The sequence below is a fragment of the Maniola jurtina genome, chromosome 13 (assembly GCF_905333055.1).
Source record: "Maniola jurtina chromosome 13, ilManJurt1.1, whole genome shotgun sequence".
Taxonomy (NCBI): domain Eukaryota; kingdom Metazoa; phylum Arthropoda; class Insecta; order Lepidoptera; family Nymphalidae; genus Maniola; species Maniola jurtina.
Window position 1 is genome coordinate 5,589,695 of NC_060041.1, and position 22,709 is coordinate 5,612,403.

At 37.9% G+C, this 22,709-nt stretch overlaps 1 protein-coding gene across 3 annotated transcripts in view; it reads left to right on the forward strand.

Annotated features, from left to right (window-relative positions):
- The window catches only part of LOC123870857 (small G protein signaling modulator 2-like), a 35,143-nt gene that overhangs the window by 8,143 nt on the left and 4,291 nt on the right, over positions 1–22,709 (forward strand). The window contains exons 4-17 of one of the 3 annotated variants that reach the window (XM_045914326.1): positions 9,747–9,910; positions 15,704–15,923; positions 16,513–16,630; positions 17,588–17,694; positions 17,946–18,070; positions 18,628–18,744; positions 19,567–19,703; positions 19,907–20,004; positions 20,145–20,283; positions 20,630–20,811; positions 21,122–21,266; positions 21,478–21,637; positions 21,778–21,964; positions 22,131–22,674. In XM_045914326.1, the coding sequence (XP_045770282.1) occupies positions 9,747–9,910; positions 15,704–15,923; positions 16,513–16,630; positions 17,588–17,694; positions 17,946–18,070; positions 18,628–18,744; positions 19,567–19,703; positions 19,907–20,004; positions 20,145–20,283; positions 20,630–20,811; positions 21,122–21,266; positions 21,478–21,637; positions 21,778–21,964; positions 22,131–22,674 (2,443 nt within the window). The remainder of the gene's footprint in view (positions 1–9,746; positions 9,911–15,703; positions 15,924–16,512; positions 16,631–17,587; positions 17,695–17,945; positions 18,071–18,627; positions 18,745–19,566; positions 19,704–19,906; positions 20,005–20,144; positions 20,284–20,629; positions 20,812–21,121; positions 21,267–21,477; positions 21,638–21,777; positions 21,965–22,130; positions 22,675–22,709) is intronic. The other 2 variants (XM_045914327.1, XM_045914328.1) reach the window with 2 other exon arrangements.

The following is a 22,709-nucleotide window of genomic DNA, read 5'->3' on the forward strand; positions in this document are numbered from 1 at the left end:
CCTGCCTACGCGGAATATACCTCAGTCACGCATTTTTATAATAATTTATGTACTTACTTACTACTTAACCGGAAAAGCGCCCTACTTATTGTTATGAAAAATTGGTTGGATGGCGGTCAGAATTATTCAAATACCTCTTTGATTGAATTGAATTGTCTATCTCCAGAATACTAAGTTCTTGGTCTACCTACCTATACCTATCTAAACGAAAATCACAAATCCAACGAAAGTGATGAGGATTAACTATAATATCGATGTGAAATTGCTTTCGACATTTTTGTATGGGAAATATGGAAAGAGGAAGTAGACCTCGGTACTTGTTTTAAGTACTTTTACTTTCCCTGATGGAAAGCCAGTCAGATTTAAAATAAACGCGCATTCAACGCTTGTTAAAAGTTTTGTGGTAAGTTTCTAGGTATTCAAAATGTTCGAGTGAACTATGTACATGTTCAATCCTATCAAATCATCATGTCCTATCAAATGTTCAGAAAACTATCAGAAAAACAGGCACTGATTACCTACATGCTACGTTATTCAGTGCCTCTCTGACTACCTACTCACGACATTAATCTTTTATTGAAGTCATATGCGTGCATTTTTCCGTCTGAACTGGCCCTAAAATTTAATGATATCGAGGCAAGAAACCTAAATGCTATTACAATGATCCGTACTAGGCGGTCCGACTCCGATAGCATAATCAATAAAGCTATTTCATCTCGCTGAAAGCCTGGCTTATCCATTATTCCTTGTACCACGTCCCACAAGTTTGGAATGATTTTCATTGTGGAATTCACCCTTTTCCAATTACAAGGACAGAATGAAAAACGCAATAGGCACCTTCTCATGTACACGCTACATCAAGGTTTCAACTCGATGAATTGACATTGGCTGCAGTCAAGATAATGACGGCTTTCGTCGCGTGTTGGTGGTTGACGTCGAGTCGCGAGACGCCATTGGACGCCGACGCCTATGGACGACGACGCCTATGGACGACGACGCCGACGCCTATGGACGACGAGCCGATGCCTAGGGTTAACGATGCCGACGCCAATGGACGTCGATGGCGATACCTATGGACAACAACGCCGACGGCTATGGACGACGACGCCGATGGCTATAGACAACGACGCCGACACCTATGGACAACAGCGCCGATGTCTATGGACAACGACGCCGACATCTATGGACGACGACGGCAGCAGATACCCTCTATAAGATATGTCTCTTGGAGAGTGGTGTGTTTTCGTGGCAGTCTGGTGAGGAGGACTTCACCACGTCTTGTGGGAGTGTGCAGTGTATGAGGACCTTCGGTGTGCCCTGCCAGACGAGGTCGTTCGCGAAGAAGAGCGTCCAGCTTGTTACCAGGATCTCGTCAGGAGTTTGCGCACCAATGGCCCAAGAGGTGGAACGGCTTGGCACCGTGATCGCGAACCAGTACGTATTTGAGAGAGGAATTGGACCGTAAGGCGCTCGGAGATCTGCGTGATTGTGAACGTCTGTCCCAAAAAGGGAAGACAGACAAAAGGACAGAAGGACAGAAGGAGGAAGGGGAGGACAGAGATAAACATAATTTGTAGGGAGTCAAAAAAGCGCCTAAGAGTAATCGCTTTCCCGCGATTCAGCACATATAATCGAGAGATCGGTGAGGCCATGGGAAGTGGAGCGATGTCGTTGACAAAGTGCCGCTCCTCTATAAGAAGTAAGAACTACGTTACATGCGCAGGCTAGGTATACATGCCCCGAACTCTAAAATATTCATGTAGCTGCGATGGAAACTTCCATCCGTGATACATAAACGACGTCTTAAGTAGGTCATTCCTAAAGAGTAAACAGTGAGTAAACAAAAATCTCTGTAATATTGTCGACGTTACATACCTACATCATACGCATGCCGCGCACAAAATCGATAGCAACGTAGCCTCCTGGCTAAGTTGACAGTACTTACGTTGCTGGGATAATTTTATTAACGTCGTCGTCAATCGACGTCAATTTCAGACGTCAATCCGAAACAACCGGAGAGAGATCAGCTGCAGGTTCGGCGACGGAACGGGGGAGCAAAACCACCAATTTCTCAACTCCCGGCTAAGCTAGGTATACTTATAATTTCTTAAGAGAACATCCAAAAACTATTTTGGATCGACCCGGGACTCGAACCGGAACCTCATGATCCCCAGCTGAATAGCTAGCCCACACCATGTCCGCTCTTTCTGTAAAAGGCTAATGGTTGTTTCGTGTTTACGGACTTTCCCCTACTACTAGGTACCTATTGTATAAGACACTAGCTGAGCTGACCCACCCCTGCTTCGCTTTTGTAGAAATTTTTAAAATCTTTGAGGGTTGGAATTTTAGGGGTGGGCTATTTTCATGGATAGAACTTGAAATACTTAACATAACTTTCGAAATATTCGGAAATCCTTTCTTAGACAGTGTCTACGCTACGAGGCTACGTTATAAAAGAAATCTATGTCTTCCTATCTATGTAAGAAAACACTTCTAACCCCAGCGCCAGCGGTTCAGGATGGACGTCGATAGATGTCTTTTTAACCCCCGACCCAAAAAGAGGGGTGTTATAAGTTTGACGTGTGTATCTGTGTGTCTGTGTATCTGTCTGTGGCATCGTAGCGCCTAAACGAATGAACCGATTTTAATTTAGTTTTTTTTTGTTTGAAAGATGGCTTGATCGAGAGTGTTCTTAGCTACAATCCAAGAGAATTGGTTCAGCCGTTTGAAAGTTATCAGCTCTTTTCTTGTTACTGTAACTGTCACTTGTCGGGGGTGTTATAAATTTTTAATTTACACTTGTTATAATATGTAATTACCATTTTACTAGAACTTACGTTTAAGGGATTCTCCCTCCAAACAAAAAGATATAGTATTTTCAAGCTATTACCTACAAAGCACATCACGTGGAAAGATACGTAGTTTGCATAGTTATTGTGATCAAATTATTATTATCAACAGCTGCTGAAGCTTTGTATTAATTCCTCCAAGTCATCAAAACGAAACTACAAAGCCGACGTGCTTAGGATACATCACGTAATTCATATAGTAATTAATTATTATTATTAATTGATACGCAGACAGTGAAATCTCGTCGCACCAATATTAAACTGTTGGCACAACACATTAATAAAAACTCAAGTTCAACTTTATTAACCCCCGACCCAAAAAGAGGGGTGTTATAAGTTTGACGTGTGTATCTGTGTATCTGTGTATCTGTCTGTGGCATCGTAGCGCCTAAACGAATGAACCGATTTTAATTTAGTTTTTTTTGTTTGAAAGGTGGCTTGATCGAGAGTGTACTTAGCTATAATCCAAAAAAATTGGTTCAGCCGTTTAAAAGTTATCAGCTATTTTCTAGTTTTCTTGTAGAAAAGAAGGTTAGATAACCCTTAGGTTCATAATATTCAAGTGTCAATTGACAAATGTCAAGTTGTCAAGATGGACGTTGCCTAGATATACATAATTATTTATTTGAAAATGATTTGTCGGGGGTGTTGAAAATTTTTAATTTACACTTGTTTACTTAAGTAATGCGTTACTTAAGAGTTCCGTAATCCGACGGATCAAATAGTCGCAATAGAATATTTTGTTGCCAGCGCGCGGCGTGGTCGACTATAGCCTAAATCCTTCTCATTCCTAGAAGAGACCCGTGCTCAGTAGTGGGCTGGCGATGGGCGATGGATGGGCGAAGAAGATTATCATGATTATTGATTAGGTAAAAGAGATTAGGGTTACACCACTGAAATGGATATTATACCTATTATATCCTAACTAAGTACGCTGGAAGAGGTGTGCTATGCGGAATGACAGATATTTTTTATCCCGATTACGCCCCTACGAGCGTGCTGCGAATCTAAATTGACACTTGTCGAACGGTCTTCACGATGACAGATGTCTCACCATTAAAATTTAGTTCGGAGTACGCTCGCATGACGCTTTCTCGCCAAAATGGCTAAAATCAATGCTTCAATAACAGGTCAGCAATCGCAGGTCCAGCGTACATGTATTAGTAGAGGTTATAGCGCACTTGTATAATTAGTAGGATGGGTTACACTTATACCACCTAGTGTGCTTTTCAACTACGTAACTGTAGAACTGATTTATTATTATGATTGATGAAAGGTTTCTTGTAAGGGTCGAGTCATTGTTTTACCCCACCGAGCATGACATCCCCTTTGAGCCAGCACAGATTATATTGTCGCGTTATCACGTAGCAATCCTGCGGCGTCATGTAATTAATTATATTATTAACGTAGTGATTTCATTAGATTTCATCATGACTTACACGACTGAGTATGAACACATTGAGTAAAGATGGATGATAGGAATAAACGAGAGTTGATAACTTTTGGAGGCTTTTCCTAGTGGTTAACTAAATTGCATGGAAACCATAGGACGTAATGATTATATTAGCTCATGATGGAAACTGAGATACGCATAAGCGCATAGGCAGGGCCGGTCCGGGTTAGTTTTGTCGGCGGGGTGAGATTCCGTTTTGGTGCCCACATGCTCGCAATCTTTTTCTTCATATTATATGCAATTAGGTAGACGTACTTATCCGCGGTAAGAAGTTAGTATATAGCGCTCTCTCTGTAACGTAACCTCAGTGGGTGTTAACCATTAACCATTAATCAATTAGGTAGAAACTTGTTTTCTAAAACATTCGAAATTCAATTCGAAAACGTTTTCAAAAATGTTCGAAATTCAATTAGAAAGCATGGTTTCGTTTGTGATTGGCTCAAAATGGCTTAGCTCATAGCCAAATCAATAACAAGGCACCTGGTTGCTTAGTTGGAGTATAGGAACCTAGTGAACAGCGACGGAGGCTATTGCAGTACTTAAAGCACAAAGTACTTATCACACTAATATAATAAAAGTTTGTACTTATATATTTTTATGTGTGTGCGAGCGTGCGTGCGTGTGCGTGTGTGTGTTACTCTTTCACACAAAAACTACTGGACGGTTTTGGCTAACATTTTGAATTAAGAAGATTTATATCTTAACACATAGGGTACTTTTGGACTTCGTCTGTGATGGCGTTTGCTGGCGCGCGTGCTGTGCTTGTTTGGAGTGTTTTTTTTGTTAAGAGTGGCTGGTTTTTGTGTTAGTTGGTGTTTTTTGGTGGTGGAACTGACTGGGAAGCGCTCTAAAGGGGCGCCGCACGTATGTCGGCGGGCGCCGGCGCAGACGGAGTCCATACTTGTATAAATTCAATAACTTGAAAATATCACAAACTTGACATTGGCTAATCAGAGTAAAGCCAGATTTAAAGAAAAAAAAAAAAAAAAAAGAAAGGGGTACTTTTATCCCGGAGAATCAAAGAGTTCCCGTGGAATTATAAAACCTAAGTATATCACTCGGATGAAGTCGCGGGTATCATCTTGTACCAAATAAAAAGAACAAGACGTGACTCTAGGTACACTTAAAATTAATTTAATATCTACTTCAGTTGTAAGTGCCGCTATTAAAGACTAAAACGACTTTGAGAGGCGACACCTTGCAAGACGAGAAAATATTAAATTAAATTACATAATAAAAACCGGCCAAGTGAGAGTTGGACAAAAGGTGCCATCGTACAAGAATGTACACTTTTTAATTTTTTTAAACGCATCTGTTTTGATCCAATAGTTTTGAAGATAAATTCTGTGTAAATACTGCACTAAATTACGTTATCAAATTAAATTTTCTTATAATATTAATCAAAGCTATGTATGATAGGTAGATAAGTACAACATGGAATTTAGGGAGAAAGCAAATATGTACGGTATTGTACAAGTACCAAATAACAAGCATAGTGCCTCAGGCTGTTGGGAGGTACAAGAAGGTTACAATAAAATACAATCGACCTTCTCATTTCTCCCCCGTCAATGGGGAATTTGTGGGCCACTTCGCAAGCAACTATAGGTATTCCAATAATCGTTTTGTCCCAACTGAATAACAGCCCTTATCAAGAGAAAATAATTTTCTATTTTATTGTACCAATGACCTTAGATTTAGTTCAAACTGAAAGCCTTCATTCAAATTGGGTACTTCGTAGTACTTTTTGATTGTCAATTCTAGAATTTATAAGATAATATTGTAATGGTGATAATTAATTAAATACATAAACTTATAACTAAAACTACGCGGGTTCCAAACGCGCCCGTCTGAAAAGAAGCCCACAAATGTAAAAAAATCCATCTCAGCATGGTCGCGAAGGCATCACGTGTAAAAATATAGACTGCAGATGGCAATCGGCGTATGAGGCGGGCGGACGCCCCACACACCCGCATGTCAGCCGCGTTCGCCCACACCAGGTTAGCGCGGAGGCTGTGCGGGTGTGCGGGGTCCTCACCCCGATTGCCGTCTCGACCTGTCGCGTGCTAGTCTATAGTTTTACACATGTCTTCGCGAACATGCTGAAATGGATTTTTTTACATTCTAATTATGAGAGTGATGTGATCTATCATAAGTAACTGTCTGGTCCAAAGTACTTGTAACCAAACGTCGGTAATATTATTGTATTCCGGTCTCCGAGTATGAGTTTGTACATCTTAGTAACTTTGATAGGAAAAACAACTTTCTGAAGGAAAAACAAAATGAATTCATATTTTAAATGGATTTTAAAGCAATCTCGTGATAAATCTCAAACTTTTCGAACGGGAGGGATCGCTTGCTGATATTGAATTTATTTCAATAACCTTGAACCGCTATCTCTCGATCGATTGGAGTCGGACAGCTTCTGCCAAAACTTTCAAATTATTATTAGGGAACTTTTGGTAACCTCGAGTTGATATTTCGTTTCGAGCAAAACGCGATTGAAGGAGACAGAATAATATAATAATATAATATATATTTATATTTAATAAAATTGACTCTTGCGCTGAATCCAATTTATCTTATAGAAGATTGTATTTAAATCCCACGGGAGGTAGGAGTTACAGAGGCATTCAATTGAAACTTCCTTGCGTCTTTTTACAGATATCCATCTTTTGTGCGAATTGCGACAGTCGTTAGGCACGGCTTAGGCCCTTTACACACTGCATCCGATCTGAATCCGAGAAATTTCGGAAATAGAAAACTCAGATCGAATCCGGATGTTGATTTTGAACTGCGTCCGTTTCGACGGATAAATAAAAATACATGCTTTTTCTTCTAAAACGAATGTCGCTTACGAGTATGTATTCGTGAGACTAACTATTCTGCATGACGGCTCGGATTCGGATCTGCAATACACAAGCATTCGTTAAAGCAATATATTGTGGTTAATTTGGCCCGTGAAGTGAACAATGCTCCGAATTAGAGGTTTTCTCGGCTCGAACGAAATTTAGATCTAATGCGCGTTTAACCCCTCATAATATAATTAATACTACGGCTATTGACGATAAAAAGTGTATGAAAGACAGTGACTATTTTGAATAAATGGCTTTGACTTTGACTGTTTGCTACTTTGTATTGAGAATTATTCTCGGATTTGGATTTGATGCAGTGCGTAAAGAGCCTTATAGGTAGTAGCAATAGTACCTAATACCTATCTGTTTTTTAGGTAAGGATAGGTGTGGAAATTCTCAGGATGAATGCACTTTAGCTACTTCGTAGCGAAATAACTTCGTTCTGTATTATGTAAATGTTGTACCTAGTTAGTAGGTACATACAAATACGTAAATCATTTCTTCCATTATGATACTTCGTTTTTAGGTACCTAAGGGTTTTCCTGGGATAATAATATGCCGAGCTCTCAGATCCTTTCACTTATTATCATCCTAACGATCATTTCATCATACGGTTTAACGATTATATTGTCATGCCTACCTACTAGCTAAAGAACGCAGAAGTGGAGGGCCCTTCTGCGCTCAAGTCAAATCTGCAAATCAAGTTAAAGGTGTGTCCAGATTATGTATAAGATAACATAAATAAATAGGAAGATGTAACGCGTTTTATAAAATGTTATAAACCATGAAACATGCTATGGAACGCACTTATTATAATACTAGTATCGTCTGAACGAACATCCTAGTGTGGTTCTACATTACCGACTCGGGTCAACGTTGCTTACCCAATATCCCCCTATCTACACTTCAACTGGCAAAACTACATATTAGTGAATTCGCAGTTTGTTTGTTTTTTATTATTCTCTCTGTGATGTTAGAAAATGTGGGTTCATCACTGAAATTACAGATAATTGTACCTTTCTATGGGGCTCAACAAATAAGTCTGTAAAAAAGCTTTTCCATCAATGTCACAAGAAACCCATCAAACCCGTACTAAAAGATTTTGTGAGAAGTTGAGGTTGGAAGCGTTTTATTGCGATCCATTTGTGATTTAGATCGGCCACTCTCCTTGATTGCATATTTAATGGGATTTTACTCTGTTATAACTTTCCTGTGAAATTGATTGCAGAATAATTATTTACTTTAATGGCTGATTTCTACTAACGAAATTACAACCTACTCGTCATCATTATAAGTTACTAGCGTACCCATTTATTTATAATTATGTGGTTACTAGCTGATGCCCGCGATTTTGTCCGCGTGGATTTAGGTTTTCCGAAATCCCGTGGGAACTCTTTGATTTTCACGGATAACTTTAAGGAGTAACAAACATATACACACATACACATTTTTTTAGTTTGATTTTGATTTAGTTTTTTTTGTTTGAAAGGTGGATTGATCGAGAGTATTCTTAGCTACGAGTATAATCGAAGAAAATCGGTTCAGCCGTTTGAAAGTTATCAGCTCTTTGCTAGTTTTCTTACAGAGGTTTTTGTATCGGGGGTTTTTAAATTTTGAGTTATGTAAACATGGAATTAAACCAAATTTTTCGAAATTTCTATAGGAGGAAAAAAAGAATTTACATTTTCACCGAGCAAATCCTCAGGCGGTCACTAGCAGCTTACAAAAGCTCTGAAGTTTAAGTTTGGGTGTAGATTAAGCTCTTTATAGTAGCTCATAAATATTTATGGAATTCCAGTACCTACCTAGGTATGCGGGACGTGGGTAGCACCAGCATATCTAACTTTCGAGGATTAAAATTATTATTCCTAACTTGTATGATACCCTAACCATTAAATATTCTATGCCCTTATAAAGGGTTCCAAGAATATTTTTCTAAACTTATCATGAAGCTGTTGAAGTTTAGATAAAACTAGATTTTGGAATTTAATGGCTTTATCACAAAAACTTTAGGCACGGTTTAAACTGAAGTTAATATTGCGGATGTAGCTATTAAAATAACCAAGAGAACAAGAAATAATGGTATGTTGCGCCCCCGGCACTGTTTAGAAGCAGTGTTGCCAGGCCAGGCACGCCAGTCATACGATCAGTGTCTTGCGTGGAGAGACGACCGTCAGCCGTGCAACCGAGGGTCTGGCTCCTTGGGAACTTAAATACCAAAGAGTGAAACGAATGAACGAACGCAGTAACTCATTTGCTGGGTTGCCCATAGGTACTCGTATGAGCGAAACAAGACGCAGCTTCGTTTCTCTCGGGTGTTTCACGTCACTTCACGGGTTTTTTCCCAGATGTTTATTTATTATAGTCTTTAATTCAAGTAATATGTAAAAAAACAACACTGTCCTGCCATCTTGAATTTTTTCTTTAATACCAGTGTCGTTCAGGACGCTGGTGTAAGGAATCTAACAATACCCCATACATCCAAATCTGTTCAAGTATTTAGACGTTATATGCATAGGTTTAGACATGAATTACACTCCCTTTTTGGGCAGTTGTGTAAAGACTAGAAATAATGGTAAGTTTCTCCCCCAGCACTGTCCAGAAGCAGCGTTGGTATCAGCCAGAGTGCTGGCGGCAGAGGGCACGCCAGCCACGCGCTCAGCGTCTGGCGTGGAGAGGCGGCCGTCAGTTCCGCGACCGCCACTGTGCAAGCGAGGATCTGGCTCCTTGCTGTCACAGTCACCACCGCAATCCAAGTAAGCGAAGCATCGAAATATAAAGTATAGTATATGTAAGACTAGCTGATGCCCGCGACTTCGTTCGCGTGGATGTAGTTTTTTAAAAATCGCGTGGGAACTCTTTGATTTTCCGGGATAAAAGTAGCCTATGTGCTAATCCAGGATATTATCTATCTCCATTCCAAATTTCAGCCAAATCCGTCCAGTAGTTTTTGCGTGAAGGAGTAACAAACATACACACACACACACACACACACACACACACACACACACACACACACACACACACATACAAACTTTCGCCTTTATAATATTAGTGTGATGTGATGTGATATTTGTGTATTGTTGTGTACTTGCATTAATCATTTTATAATTCTATTTATTTATTTATTTGTACCAGAAAGTTGTAACAATAAAAATAAAAATAAAGAAAAAGTGGACAGGGAAGCACTTATCTCTATAAGAGATCTCTACCAGTGACCCTTGGCAGTGCGAATTCTATAAAAAAAAACCTACCTATTCCACGTATTAATGCACCTTACTCACAACCTCCAACGGGAAGCTGGAAGAAATTTCTGTTTAAGACAAGCATTTCCAATGTACTTAGCTTAATTTATTCTGTGTAACTACAAACATGGTTATTTTTTATAACTTTTGGTACATGAAATGGTCGTGTTCTTATTCCACTTAGCTATATTGTATATTCTTAAACTCGTAACCTCGTATAATATAGCAGGAGACAATTAACGAGTAAAAACGAATCGAGTCGAGTAACTTGGGAAATTTCGAAGTTACTTTCTCGATGTCGAAGAAAATTTCTGGAATAATTTATTTGATTAATCAATTTCTCTACTGTCTATATACACATACTTAGTTTTAAAGTCGATAAACGATACCTACGAGTACATTTTTAATAAGATGAAGTGTATAATTTGTCGAGGCAAAATTGTGCATCACATCACACTAATATTATAAAGGCGAAAGTTTGTATGTGTGTGTATATGTTTGTTACTCCTTCACGCAAAAACTACTGGACGGATTTGGCTGTGGAGATAGATAATATCCTGGATAAGTACATAGGCTACTTTTTATCCCGGAAAATCCAAGAGTTCCCACGGGATTTCGAAAAACCTAAATCAATGCGGGCGATTTCGCGGGCATCGGCTAGTAATAAATAATTTATCAGCCACAGACCGTAACGCAACGTTTAAAGAAAGCTCTTAGTGGTTTTTCAAATTCAAGACTGAAAATCAACGTTACAAAACTTGAAAACACTGAAAAAAGAAAACTCATATTTCACACCACACGATTCTTTTTTTCCAGTTTCTAAAGAACAATCCCATTTAAACTTCCTCAACTTTTCCCAGAATACAGGCAAAGTTTTAAAGTGCACATTGTAGCTACCTACTTACATTTGAGTATAATTCTTAGTTTAGCAAGGAGATCGTATACAAGTGTAAATTAAAAATTTATAACACCCCCGACAAGTGAAGGTTACAGTAACTAGAAAAGAGCTGATAACTTTCAAACGGCTGAACCGATTTTCTTGGATTATAGCTAAGAACACTCTCGATCAAGCCACCTTTTAAACAAAAAAACTAAATTAAAATCAGTTCATTAGTTTAGGCGCTACGGTGCCACAGACAGATACACAGATACACAGATACACACGTCGAACTTATAACACCCCTCTTTTTGGGTCGGGGGTTAAAAATAAATTTTATTCCACCACTTTACCACTTGCAGAAACAACGTCGCGATTTATTGGATAGCGATATCCTTGTGTTTTATACGTGAAGGATTTTATTATTAAGCAGATCTTCCGTACGGATTGCCGATATGATATTTTCAATAGGCATCTCGATTTCGATATCAAATAAATTTTCATCGCCTTACAGAAGCTCTTATCTATATGTATAATATTATTTTATGTATTAATAATAATATTATAATAAAAATATTATATGTCTTAATAAAAATCATTATCCCTCCTTTTGGCTTTGCCGCAGTCGGGTAATAAAAGGAAAAGCTGACTGATCTATCTATCTACGCACAGTTCAAACTACTGGGCGGATCAGGCTGAAAGGCATGCAGATAGCTATTATGATGTTGATATCCGCTAAGAAAGATTTTTTGAAAATTCACCCCCTAAAGGGATAAAATAGGGGTTTGAAATTTGTGTAGCTCACGGGCGAAGTAGCTGGCATGAGCTAGTGTATCTATAAACATGTTCATATGGATACCTAGTTGGTTCGCTGGCATTTCTGCTGGAAAATTGATTAGGGAAATTAAGTTGGCTTCGCGTTAGGCCGCGGAAATTAATTTTAATGCCATCACTCGCTCAACTGCCGACCGCTGGTGCAAGGATCGGACCTATTCATTCGTTCAGCATTACACCCATTTATATATTTTAACCCCCGACCTAAAAAGAGGGGTGTTATAAGTTTGAAGTGTGTATTTGTGTATCTGTCTGTGGAATAATAGCTCCTAAACTAATGAACCGATTTCAATTAAGTTTTTTTTGTTTGAAAGGTGGCTTGATCGAGAGTGTTCTTAGCTATAATTTAAGAAAATTGATTTAGCCGTTTGAAAGTTATCAGCTCTTTTCTTTACTGTAACCTTCACTTCTCGGGGGTGTTATAAATTTTTAATATACACTTGTACCTAAACACATTTTTAGGGTTTTGCGGTAAAACTAAGAACTTTTATAGTTCCGTCCAGTCCGTCTGTCTGTCTGTATGTCTTGTATTTTGTCGGCAGAGGTAGGTGTGCACCTATTTATTCACTTTGTTTTTTAGGAGTTCATAATATACTTACGTACCCACTATTCATCCAATAGTCACTTTTTAACCCCCGACCCAAAAAGAGGGGTGTTATAAGTTTGACGTGTGTATCTGTGTATCTGTGTATCTGTCTGTGGCATCGTAGCGCCTAAACGAATGAACCGATTTTAATTTACTTTTTTTTGTTTGAAAGGTGGCTTGATCGAGAGTGTTCTTAGCTATAATCCAAAAAAATTGGTTCAGCCGTTTAAAAGTTATCAGCTATTTTCTAGTTTTCTTGTAGAAAAGAAGGTTACATAACCCTTAGGTTCATAATATTCAAGTGTCAATTGACAAATGTCAAGTTGTCAAGATGGACGTTGCCTAGATATACATAATTATTTATATGAAAATAATTTGTCGGGGGTGTTGAAAATTTTTAATTTACACTTGTATTTGGTATTTACTTTTATGTACTAGGTATATTTTATATTGCGTTGGATATCTAGGTAGCACTTTGTACAAGATGAAACTATGTTGTGGTCAGTCCACGGGTTTAGGACAGACGTGACAAGGGTCGCCAATTCCGTCCGACCCTAGTCCCTATCTGTCAATGTGAGCCTGCTAGGCTGAAACCACATAATTTGTATATGGCTGAAACAAAAAGGACACACATAAACAACTTGCGAGTAGCTGGTAGTAACTAGTAGTGACGGTATAAATTAAGGTGATCGCACACTACCGCAACAACGTCAATACATACATATAGGCATGAGAATCGCAACAGGCACCTGACATGAGCCACATATAACGTGGGGGGAGGGTTCCCCTTCTGCGCTGCGCTTACCAGTGCGAAGTTGCCATTTTAGCCTTTCATCTTGGGTGAGACCCCAACGTACCTATATTGGTTTGTCAAACTTTGTGCCCTGCAATTTCAGCTTTGCAACCCGCTGAGCTATGTCAGTTACTTTGGTTCTCCTAGGGATCACACCTCATTTCTGATTCACCATTACCATTTACATAAACTTCAAGCATAGTTCTCTCCATCCGCTGAGTGACTCTAAGCTTTGTTATGTGGATCATAGTCATCACTGGCAACACGCACTGTTCGAAGACTTTGATCTTCACGCATTGTGGAATTATTTGGTCTTCAAGCACTAGGGAATTGAATAGAGGAGCCCATAAGGCAATGCATAATATGGGGTGCCTAAATTAAGGAGAAATTTAACGCTGTAACCAGGTATGCGATGCGGTTGTTTTAATTAAACTGTCGCTACCAATTTGTTTTCGGAACTTTTAATTGCGTTCCACGTTTTGTTGTTAGACTAAAGGTAGAAAATAAAAGCAATCCTGTTTTCGACTATGAAAATAAAAGTTTAAAAATTTTAGGTAAATTCGTTTGAAAGTTATATTGAATTTTTGAAAGACTTGTGATGCACCCCGGCTTCGCACTATGCAATATACGAGTAGATACCAATGTGGTGTCAGTGTGGGTTTATTGTTATGTTTCAAAAGAATAAGACAGCAACAATTATTATTATTATCTATATAACCTACTCTCACGCCCTATATTTCACTCCCTCTCACTATATTTCAACAAATTAACACAAAACAATATTAAACTATATATGTATAATCCTTCCTTTTGAATAACTATCTAATAATGAAAACCGCAAATTGAAGTCCGTTGCGTAGTTTAAAAGATCTAAAAGCGTAGGTAGGTAGGTACATAGGGATAGACGGCGGGAAGCGACTTTGTTTTAGAGACACTATGTAGAGATATTAAATCTACCTAAGTACAGTACGTAAAACTCTTCTGCTAACTCTTCTTCTAATAAGAACCTACTCTACTTTTTTACCCGACTGCGGCAAAGCCAAAAGGTAGGGTTATGATTTTTCATCATAAACAATTCATCAGAACAACTTTAAAGAATTAATACCTACTAGAATGAATATTATTACTTTAAAGAATTTATGTGTTTTCCGGTGCGTAATTGGCATTCTAGCACCTTGGGATCCTAATTTATCAATTTTTATCAATTTTTCGAAGTAAGCGCCCTGCCCATTGCCACTTCAGCTTCGCAACCCGTTGAGTTATCTCAGTTACTCTAGTGCTCCTAGGGAAGTCCTCATTCTGATTTGATCAGGTAGAGAAACTCCAAGCATACGTAGCTCTTCTCTTTTAAGATTTATTTATTCAGAAAACAAAGCGTGCGATAAAAGAACGAGAGTGAGCTTTAACTCGGGCCACTAAAACACGACTGTTAACGGTTCTTCTTTATGGGATTGTTTCATGCCCTAGAAACCTGCAATATCCTTATTAGGTACGTCTTACGATCTTATGTTCGTATCGTAAAGTCACTTTTTCGACATCGTAAAAGTTATAACTTTGCTTGTCTGTCTCTTTACTGTCGGTTTATGACCGATCGTAAACAATAATGAGAATTACTGTGCGTTGGATATTTAATTTGGTTCAGTACAAGCCAATACCTAACTTAAATCTATGAAAAATTCAGAAAATCAAAATGCCAATCTGTGTGTGGTGCTATTCACTTAGTGCCTAATATATTGCTTACTGTTGTGCACCTTCTATTGTATATTGTGGACGATGTATGTACCTAGGTGGATAATTACCAGCCGAAACTGGGAGTCAGCCTATTAATTAAGTCAGCCTAGTTACCACACGTACGTGCATGCCCCATGCAGCCATGCAGCTTACTTCTGTGGCGTTGGCGCTTTTGACACCTGATAAGCCAAGGTTTTAAGGCTTACTCTTCTTGGTTTAATGAATTCTATATTCTCAACAAATAAGTAAAATGAATAGAAAAAAGAAAAATCCTGATTCACTGACTGACTTATCCCACTCTAGTCCAGCCTAGTGCCTTAGAAGAAAACTGAAGTTTTGCACAGGTGTTCTCTTTATAATGTAGACAAGGAATAAGGACGGATTCTCGAAGTTCTCATGGAATAGAGAATTGTGCACGAAACATTTTTAAATTAAAAAATTTGGTAGTAGTTCTTGAAAGAGTTCCTTGTCTTCTTGGTTTAGGTACCTCTGGATCAGGATAGCTCTCTTCGAGCGTCAACTGGCAAAAATCATCGAGCATTTAGTCAACAACGCAACGAGGTATTACGAGAGGGACGCACTAGTTGCGGACCCAGACTACGGCAGCATCCTTAGTTCGTTGCTCGTTGGTCCTTGCGCCTTGGAATATTCTAAGGCAAAAGCACCAGCTTGCTTCTGGACAGATCCACCGGCGGATGAACTGGTAAGTTGTTCAGAGATACACAAAAAATATTTAACAGAAACATTATAATCAAAGTTTTTATTCGATATGTATCCCGAATATACTGTGAATAGGGAATTTGTATGGGATTTCAATCATGGACGTCCATGATTGATGGATGAATGAATGACCTGCACGCAGGTCTCGTGGGGATTACCACAATCCACTATCGGATTTACCTACTTGAAATATATCGTAAGTATCGTGAATCAAATGCTATCAAATGGGTTTTATTTTTATTTTTATTCAGATTAAAGGTAGACCTATGTTTCACTTTGAGATAGATTGAATGTTTAGTTGAAGGTCGGGGGTTCGCCGCTGGGCACACCACCTGTAAGTTTTCGGAGATACGTGCGTTTTAAGTAATTAAATATCACTTGCTTTAACGGTGTAGGAATGAAATCGTGAGGAAACCTGCATGCTTGAGAGTTCTCCATAAGGTTCTTAAAGATGTGTGAAATCTGGCAATTTCTAACGCTTGGCCAGCGTGGTAAACTATGGCGTTCTCACTCTGAGAGGAGACCTCTGAGAAATGGGTTGATCGTGATGATGATGGTAAATGTTTTTGTAGGTTCAGAGGCACAGGATGTCTGCCGGTACGACAACGCCGCCGTCTGTTCGAAGACCAATCCTCAGTTTTCGGAGAAGTCTCAATGCTTCGTCTGACGACGGTGGAGCTGCCACTACTGGTAAAAATAGTTGTGGACATTTTCAGTTCTGACTTAACTTACTTTTACTAATTTTAATTCTTTTTTTAAAGAATATTAGCCATGGTAATCATGACTAATACTCCCATTTCCCCCCAATTAAGCGTAAAGTTTTTGCCAGGAGTGGGTACGACAATAGTGCAACGGTGGTGTTTGAACCGCCGTGGCCGACCTTTCGGAATTCAGTCCGCTCCTCAACCGTTGAGCTATCGAGGCTTAAATTATTTTATCATATTTTGTTACTACGAGCCAAAGATGCATATTAGAAGCAAACGGCTTTGCGTGCAGCTATTTATTGCTTTTGAAGAGAAAAGCCGCTGAGTTTCTTGCCCTATCTTCTCAACAAAATTATCCTTTTATAAGTTTTTCAATGGAAGCCTATTATTTTATTAATTTGTATGCTTGAGATATTTATTTAAACTTATGTAGTTAGTTGGTTATAATTGAGTTTAAGAGCAAAGGAACAACTTTTCGTTCTTTGTCTAATTCACGTAATTGAATTCTCGAAGCTTCTGTTTACTTTGTTCTCGGTTTGTTTCCAGTTACTGTAACACGTCTAGTACCTACCCATATATATTACAAAACAACTGCGCTTCTCTAACTTGCATTTGCTAATTAACCTAGTTAGATTTAGCCGTTACAATTAGCTTTTGCAAAAGTACTCAGATTTTATACATTACATTTTATCTGTCACTGTTCATTGTTATTTCGCTGAAAACTGAACTTATTAGTGGATTTATAAAATTATATGAAAGATTTTTGAAATTTTGATATTTATTATCAAACATTTAAGCGGCTACATATATTTGTTTTAAATGCAGGAGTTACCTAGAAGAATTTGGTCCCTCTAACCGAATTTTTGAAAAAAATTTGCTTAAATAATACATAATATTATATAATATCTTCAGGCTTAAAAATTAATAAGTATTCAATTTGTAGGAACGGGAAATGCAGCGGTGTCAAGTGCCAAAGATTACGTTGAGAGTTTACATCAAAACTCTAGAGCGACGCTGTTATATGGGAAAAATAATGTTCGAGTGCAACCAGTAAGCCTTAAAATATCCTCTTTTAGATTTTCGAAAGTCAGATTAGTTCCGAAATGAATACTCTGATAGTGTTATCCCATAACTACTTATTATAAGTAAGTTTTTGGTCGGTAGAATTATGTATTTGACAAATCCGTCGCAAGATTTGAATTATAATATACAAAAGTGCAAGCTGCTTTATTTAATACAGTAAAATTATTTAAAAACATATAGCTAGCATGTCTATTGTCTATGAAACTGTTCACTTTTAGAAGGACGTAGAGGAACCGATGCCCGGCTACCTGAGTCTCCATCAAACAGCTGCTGGGCTGGTTATCAAATGGACTCCGAATCAACTGATGAACGGATATGCCGAAAGTGAAGGTATTGATAAGAGGTATGTTTTAATATTCACTGCCTATCTATTCATTTGTACTATAGTACATTTTTGTAGAACATTCGTATTTGTATTGTTGTGATTGTTGCTTTATCAAGTATTTTCTTGTTTAACTTTAATTCTTGTGACATCAGTATTTACTTTGTACCCATCTATTAGATGCTTCTGCATTTTATATTGAAGTTTAATGTTTTATTTGTGTGCATATTATTTTATTGTTACAAGCAAATTATTTCACTGTAGATTCTTCAAACCTTCTAGAGCCATTTGTATTCACTTTACAGTAGGTACACTTTGAAATGAATAACTAATCGTATGAAAAGCAGATCATATATTAGTTTCAATAATTGGAAATCTAGATAGCAGAACCACTTTTAGTATTAAGCTCGTACTATTTGCAACCTCTATATTCATGCTTATTACTTGATGAATACTAGTCACGTTTGAAAAAAGCATGACTAATATTCGTTTGAAAAATCAGCCGTGGAGAGTAGCCGTAAAGAGTAGAACACCGAGTAGTAGTCACTTTTAGTGTAAGCTTGTGTACCTATGTGTAGTCGGCTTCGATGGCATCTAGTGCATGCTTCGGCGTGCCCTCACGAGTGTATTCTGTGCAGTGTACAACCTTGCAGCGTGTACAGAAGACGATGCGCTGGCCCGCTTTGTATTGATTGGTATGTTTTTTTTATTTTCCATCCTGCTTGACCAAGTAGTGTAATTGCATGAGCTAACTAAGTAATTCAACCTTATGTTAAATCAATGAGCTATTTATGTAAGCTAAGCACATTCATACAATTTGACCTCACATGAGGATGTTCCTTATTATCTCTTCCGATCTCTAATATGGATATGTAAAATATTACATTTAATTTACATGTATTAATGCAGATAAGGTAAATAGCAGGGGTAAATTTCACATGTATCGTTGAAACGTTCGGATCGGTGCATGCACATTACACAGGAGATCCTAATTGAAGAATATTATCCTCCAGCTTAAGTACTTCTAAAGGGCTAAAGAACTTTGCTGAGTAGCAATTAATCATACTTTCTTGCAAAAAATAAAATAAAAGCTCTTTGCGCAGCGGGCACTCGTTCCGTCGCAGCATGACTCCGCAAAGCACGCTGCGTAATACAATGGGTTCAAAACTTTATATTCAGAGTTCAGACCATAATATTCCGATCAATAGCTAGTTAAAGTTCGTTCATTTGACCGCGTTTAAAGTAAATGTCCTTCATACCTACCCGCTTTTCTTTTTCAATCAGACGACATCTCAGTCCACTCCAGTTAGAGGGCAAACAAGCGGAATAATTTTGTGAGTTGTGAGTATCAGTAACAACTCTGGAATCATTTTATCATCCTGTGGCACAAAGTCACACTAACTGAATATTAACATGAAACCGAATATTAATTATTACGCGATCCAAGAAAGTGACTTGGAGATAGACGTAGACGAACGAAAGAATATTAAAGTAAAAGTTTTTTTTTTTTTTTGCAGCGTTTACTGGGCAATGTCGCTCCAGGTGTGCGTATGGGAAGTGGTATATGTACACGTACATCGATCTCAAGCTAGCGATGCTCTCATATTAGTGGGCCAAGATGGAGTCCAGCGACCACCTATACATTTCCCTAAAGGTAAGATTTTTTTTAGATCCGACCAAACAGGTAAGATCGTACCTACATTGTAGCTTTCAGACGTACCGTTTGAAAGTTAGAATGTGATGATCGCCATCATCTCTGACGACCTTGTAACTGTTGGTATAATTACAAATGTGGCCCCAAAATTAGATATAATTTTTATAAGGCATCCTTTACTCTTGTTTTTCTATTGTTTTCAGGAGGTCATCTTCTTTCATTCCTGAGCAATTTGGAAACTGGATTGCTACCACATGGACAGCTAGATCCTCCTTTGTGGTCTCAAAGGGGTTCAGGAAAAGTAAACATATTATATAGATTTTATGTTCATTTACAGGAATACTTATTCTATTGTAATAGTTAATTTTCCATCAGTTGAGTGTTACTTTTTTAACCGACTTCCAAAAAGAGGTAGTTCTCAATTCGGTTCGGTTTTTTTAGGTATTTGGTCGTAGCAAAATACGCAGGCGACCAATGCCTAGCCTGTGTGAGAGAGAAGAATCTGAGGAACCAGACTGGGAAGATGTTGCTGGAGATTATGTATTCCGAATTGTTAACAATGCTATTGCCGATAGGGAGGGTAAGTTATAGATCTCTGAAATAATTAATCAATGGTAGGTAGTTTAATTAGTGAGGCGACTAATAATTATTTCATCCGAAATTTGTGATTTTCGCCTTATACATTTTCACATCAAAATTTGGTTTGAATAAGTATATTTTATATGTTTTTTAGAATTCACTTTTTAATACTGTTTATTTACGACGTGGGTGTATCAATGAAAAAAACGTGAATTTTATGGTTTTGATCCATTTTTATTTAGCGTCATTATTCCATTCTGTGATCTGCCTGAATTCTGATCACTATTAGTACCTACTACAACTTTGTATTGTAAGGATGCAACTTTTAAATTTCTGGTATTTTGTAGCTATGCGTCATTCACTACTAGAACGCGTAGTGCAGTCTCCACCGCGGACGCCACGACGTCCGTTGGCATCCACGTCTACAACGTCTTCGGACTCGTCCACTATGTCCGTGGATTGTCCGACGTCCGCTGGATTCAATGGACACCTACCTGCACTATCGACGCCAAATCCTATTGTTGAAGAGGTATGATATCTATTACCATTTTCTTCAATAAATCCAATACATTCTAAATTAAGCACAATCATGATCTTAAAAGTTTGTAAAAAAAATACTACAAGCTTGAAGTCTCGGTCTTTGAGTACAATTTTTTTTTTGATTTAATGTTTAGCAAACGATCAAGAATTTCTCAAGAACCAACAATAGCAACAGTCACAATACCTACCAATAACAAATTTTATTCTAAACTTTAAAGCAACAGTGAAAATTCGTATCACAACAGCAGTTGGAATAAAGTGGGTAATTTAATTAAACACAGCTTTATTTCCCTTTCCAGACGGCATCCATTGAATTGGTGTGCAGTACGATGCGTCGTCAGATAATCTCGAGAGCATTTTACGGCTGGCTAGCATATTGCCGACATCTGTCTACCGTGCGAACTCATCTTAGTGGTCTAGTGCATCCTAATATTGTACCCAGAGGTTAGCTTTACGTATTAATTCATCAATATTATCTTGCTTAATATGTATAGAAAAACCTCTATAAAGGAAGGAAAGTCTAAAGAATGAGTTCACGTTCATGATATTTTTCAAAGTACCTTCATCAAGTTCTCTTCTGATTTAGAAATCAATATTCTTTTAGTATCTTTCGTGGTTATATTTTTATATTATAGACACGTTTCCTTTGATTTAGATGAAACGGAAGCTGGTTTAACAGAAGAGCTATGGCGATCAATGATGGACAACCGAGGCGTAGTTAGCGATAAAGATGAAGTATATCGAATAGTTTACTATAGTGGAGTTCAACATGATATTAGAAGAGAAGTTTGGCCTTTTCTACTTGGATATTACGAGTGAGTAGGCTTACGACAAAATACATATATATACAAAATGTAATATTGTCAACACACACAGAAGTGTTATAAATGGAAGATTATATGAAGGATTTAATGAAATATTGCCCTTTTTGAACCAATTAATTTAACATTTCCAGATTTGGCTCAACGGCAGATGAAAGAAGTGAACAAGATGCAACATATCGACGTCAATACGAGACAACTATGTCTGAGTGGTTATGCGTAGAAGCTATTGTACGACAACGTGACAGAGAAGCTACGGCTGCGTCGATCGCACGTTTAACTGAATCTTCAGGAAAACCTCGGCCTACAGAACCTAATGAGGTGAGATTACAGGGTTGTGTCTAATAATTAAAAAATGCCGTATTTTTTTGAGTTACTTGTACTAGAGCTAGTACTTGAAGTTAGATCTTACTGTAACTTAAAATTCATAACAAGTAATTAAAAAAAATACAGACATGTTTAGATAGAAGATTTTCTTATTAAACAGGTATTTGAAGATGACTGCAGTGTAATATCAGATAACCCACCGATTGTCTCACCAGAGCCTAGTGAGAACGAACAAAAGAAACCAGAATCTAAACCAGTTCTCTCAAGAGCACCGAGTATAGATGAAGTTGACAATATTGAAATGGATTCGGAAGAGAAAGGGAAAGATGATGCTAATGTTAACGGGGAGACTGAAACAAGTGATAGTAGGGAAACCGTTGACATTGACAGCCTTAATGATATTGATGACGATGACGAAGACGAAGAAGTATACATTAAGAGCGTTGTTGAAAATCCCGATATGAGAAGAGAAAGTATAGCTGAAATTAAAAGACTAGCAGAAGGAATAGTACAAAAGGGTGACGGAAGAGGGTTATTATGTAGTGTAGATAGTGCCAATGAAAACAAGCTAAATGGTAATGATTGTAGATCTTCTCTAGATGAAACTCAAGCAAGTGTACATCAGCAGCATACAAGTGTAATAATTACTAATCCTTCAGTTGATATAGCACCTTCTGGTTCTCCTGCATCTGGTGGTACTACAGGTAAAACTTTATTAAAAAAATCTTTCAAATCTAAT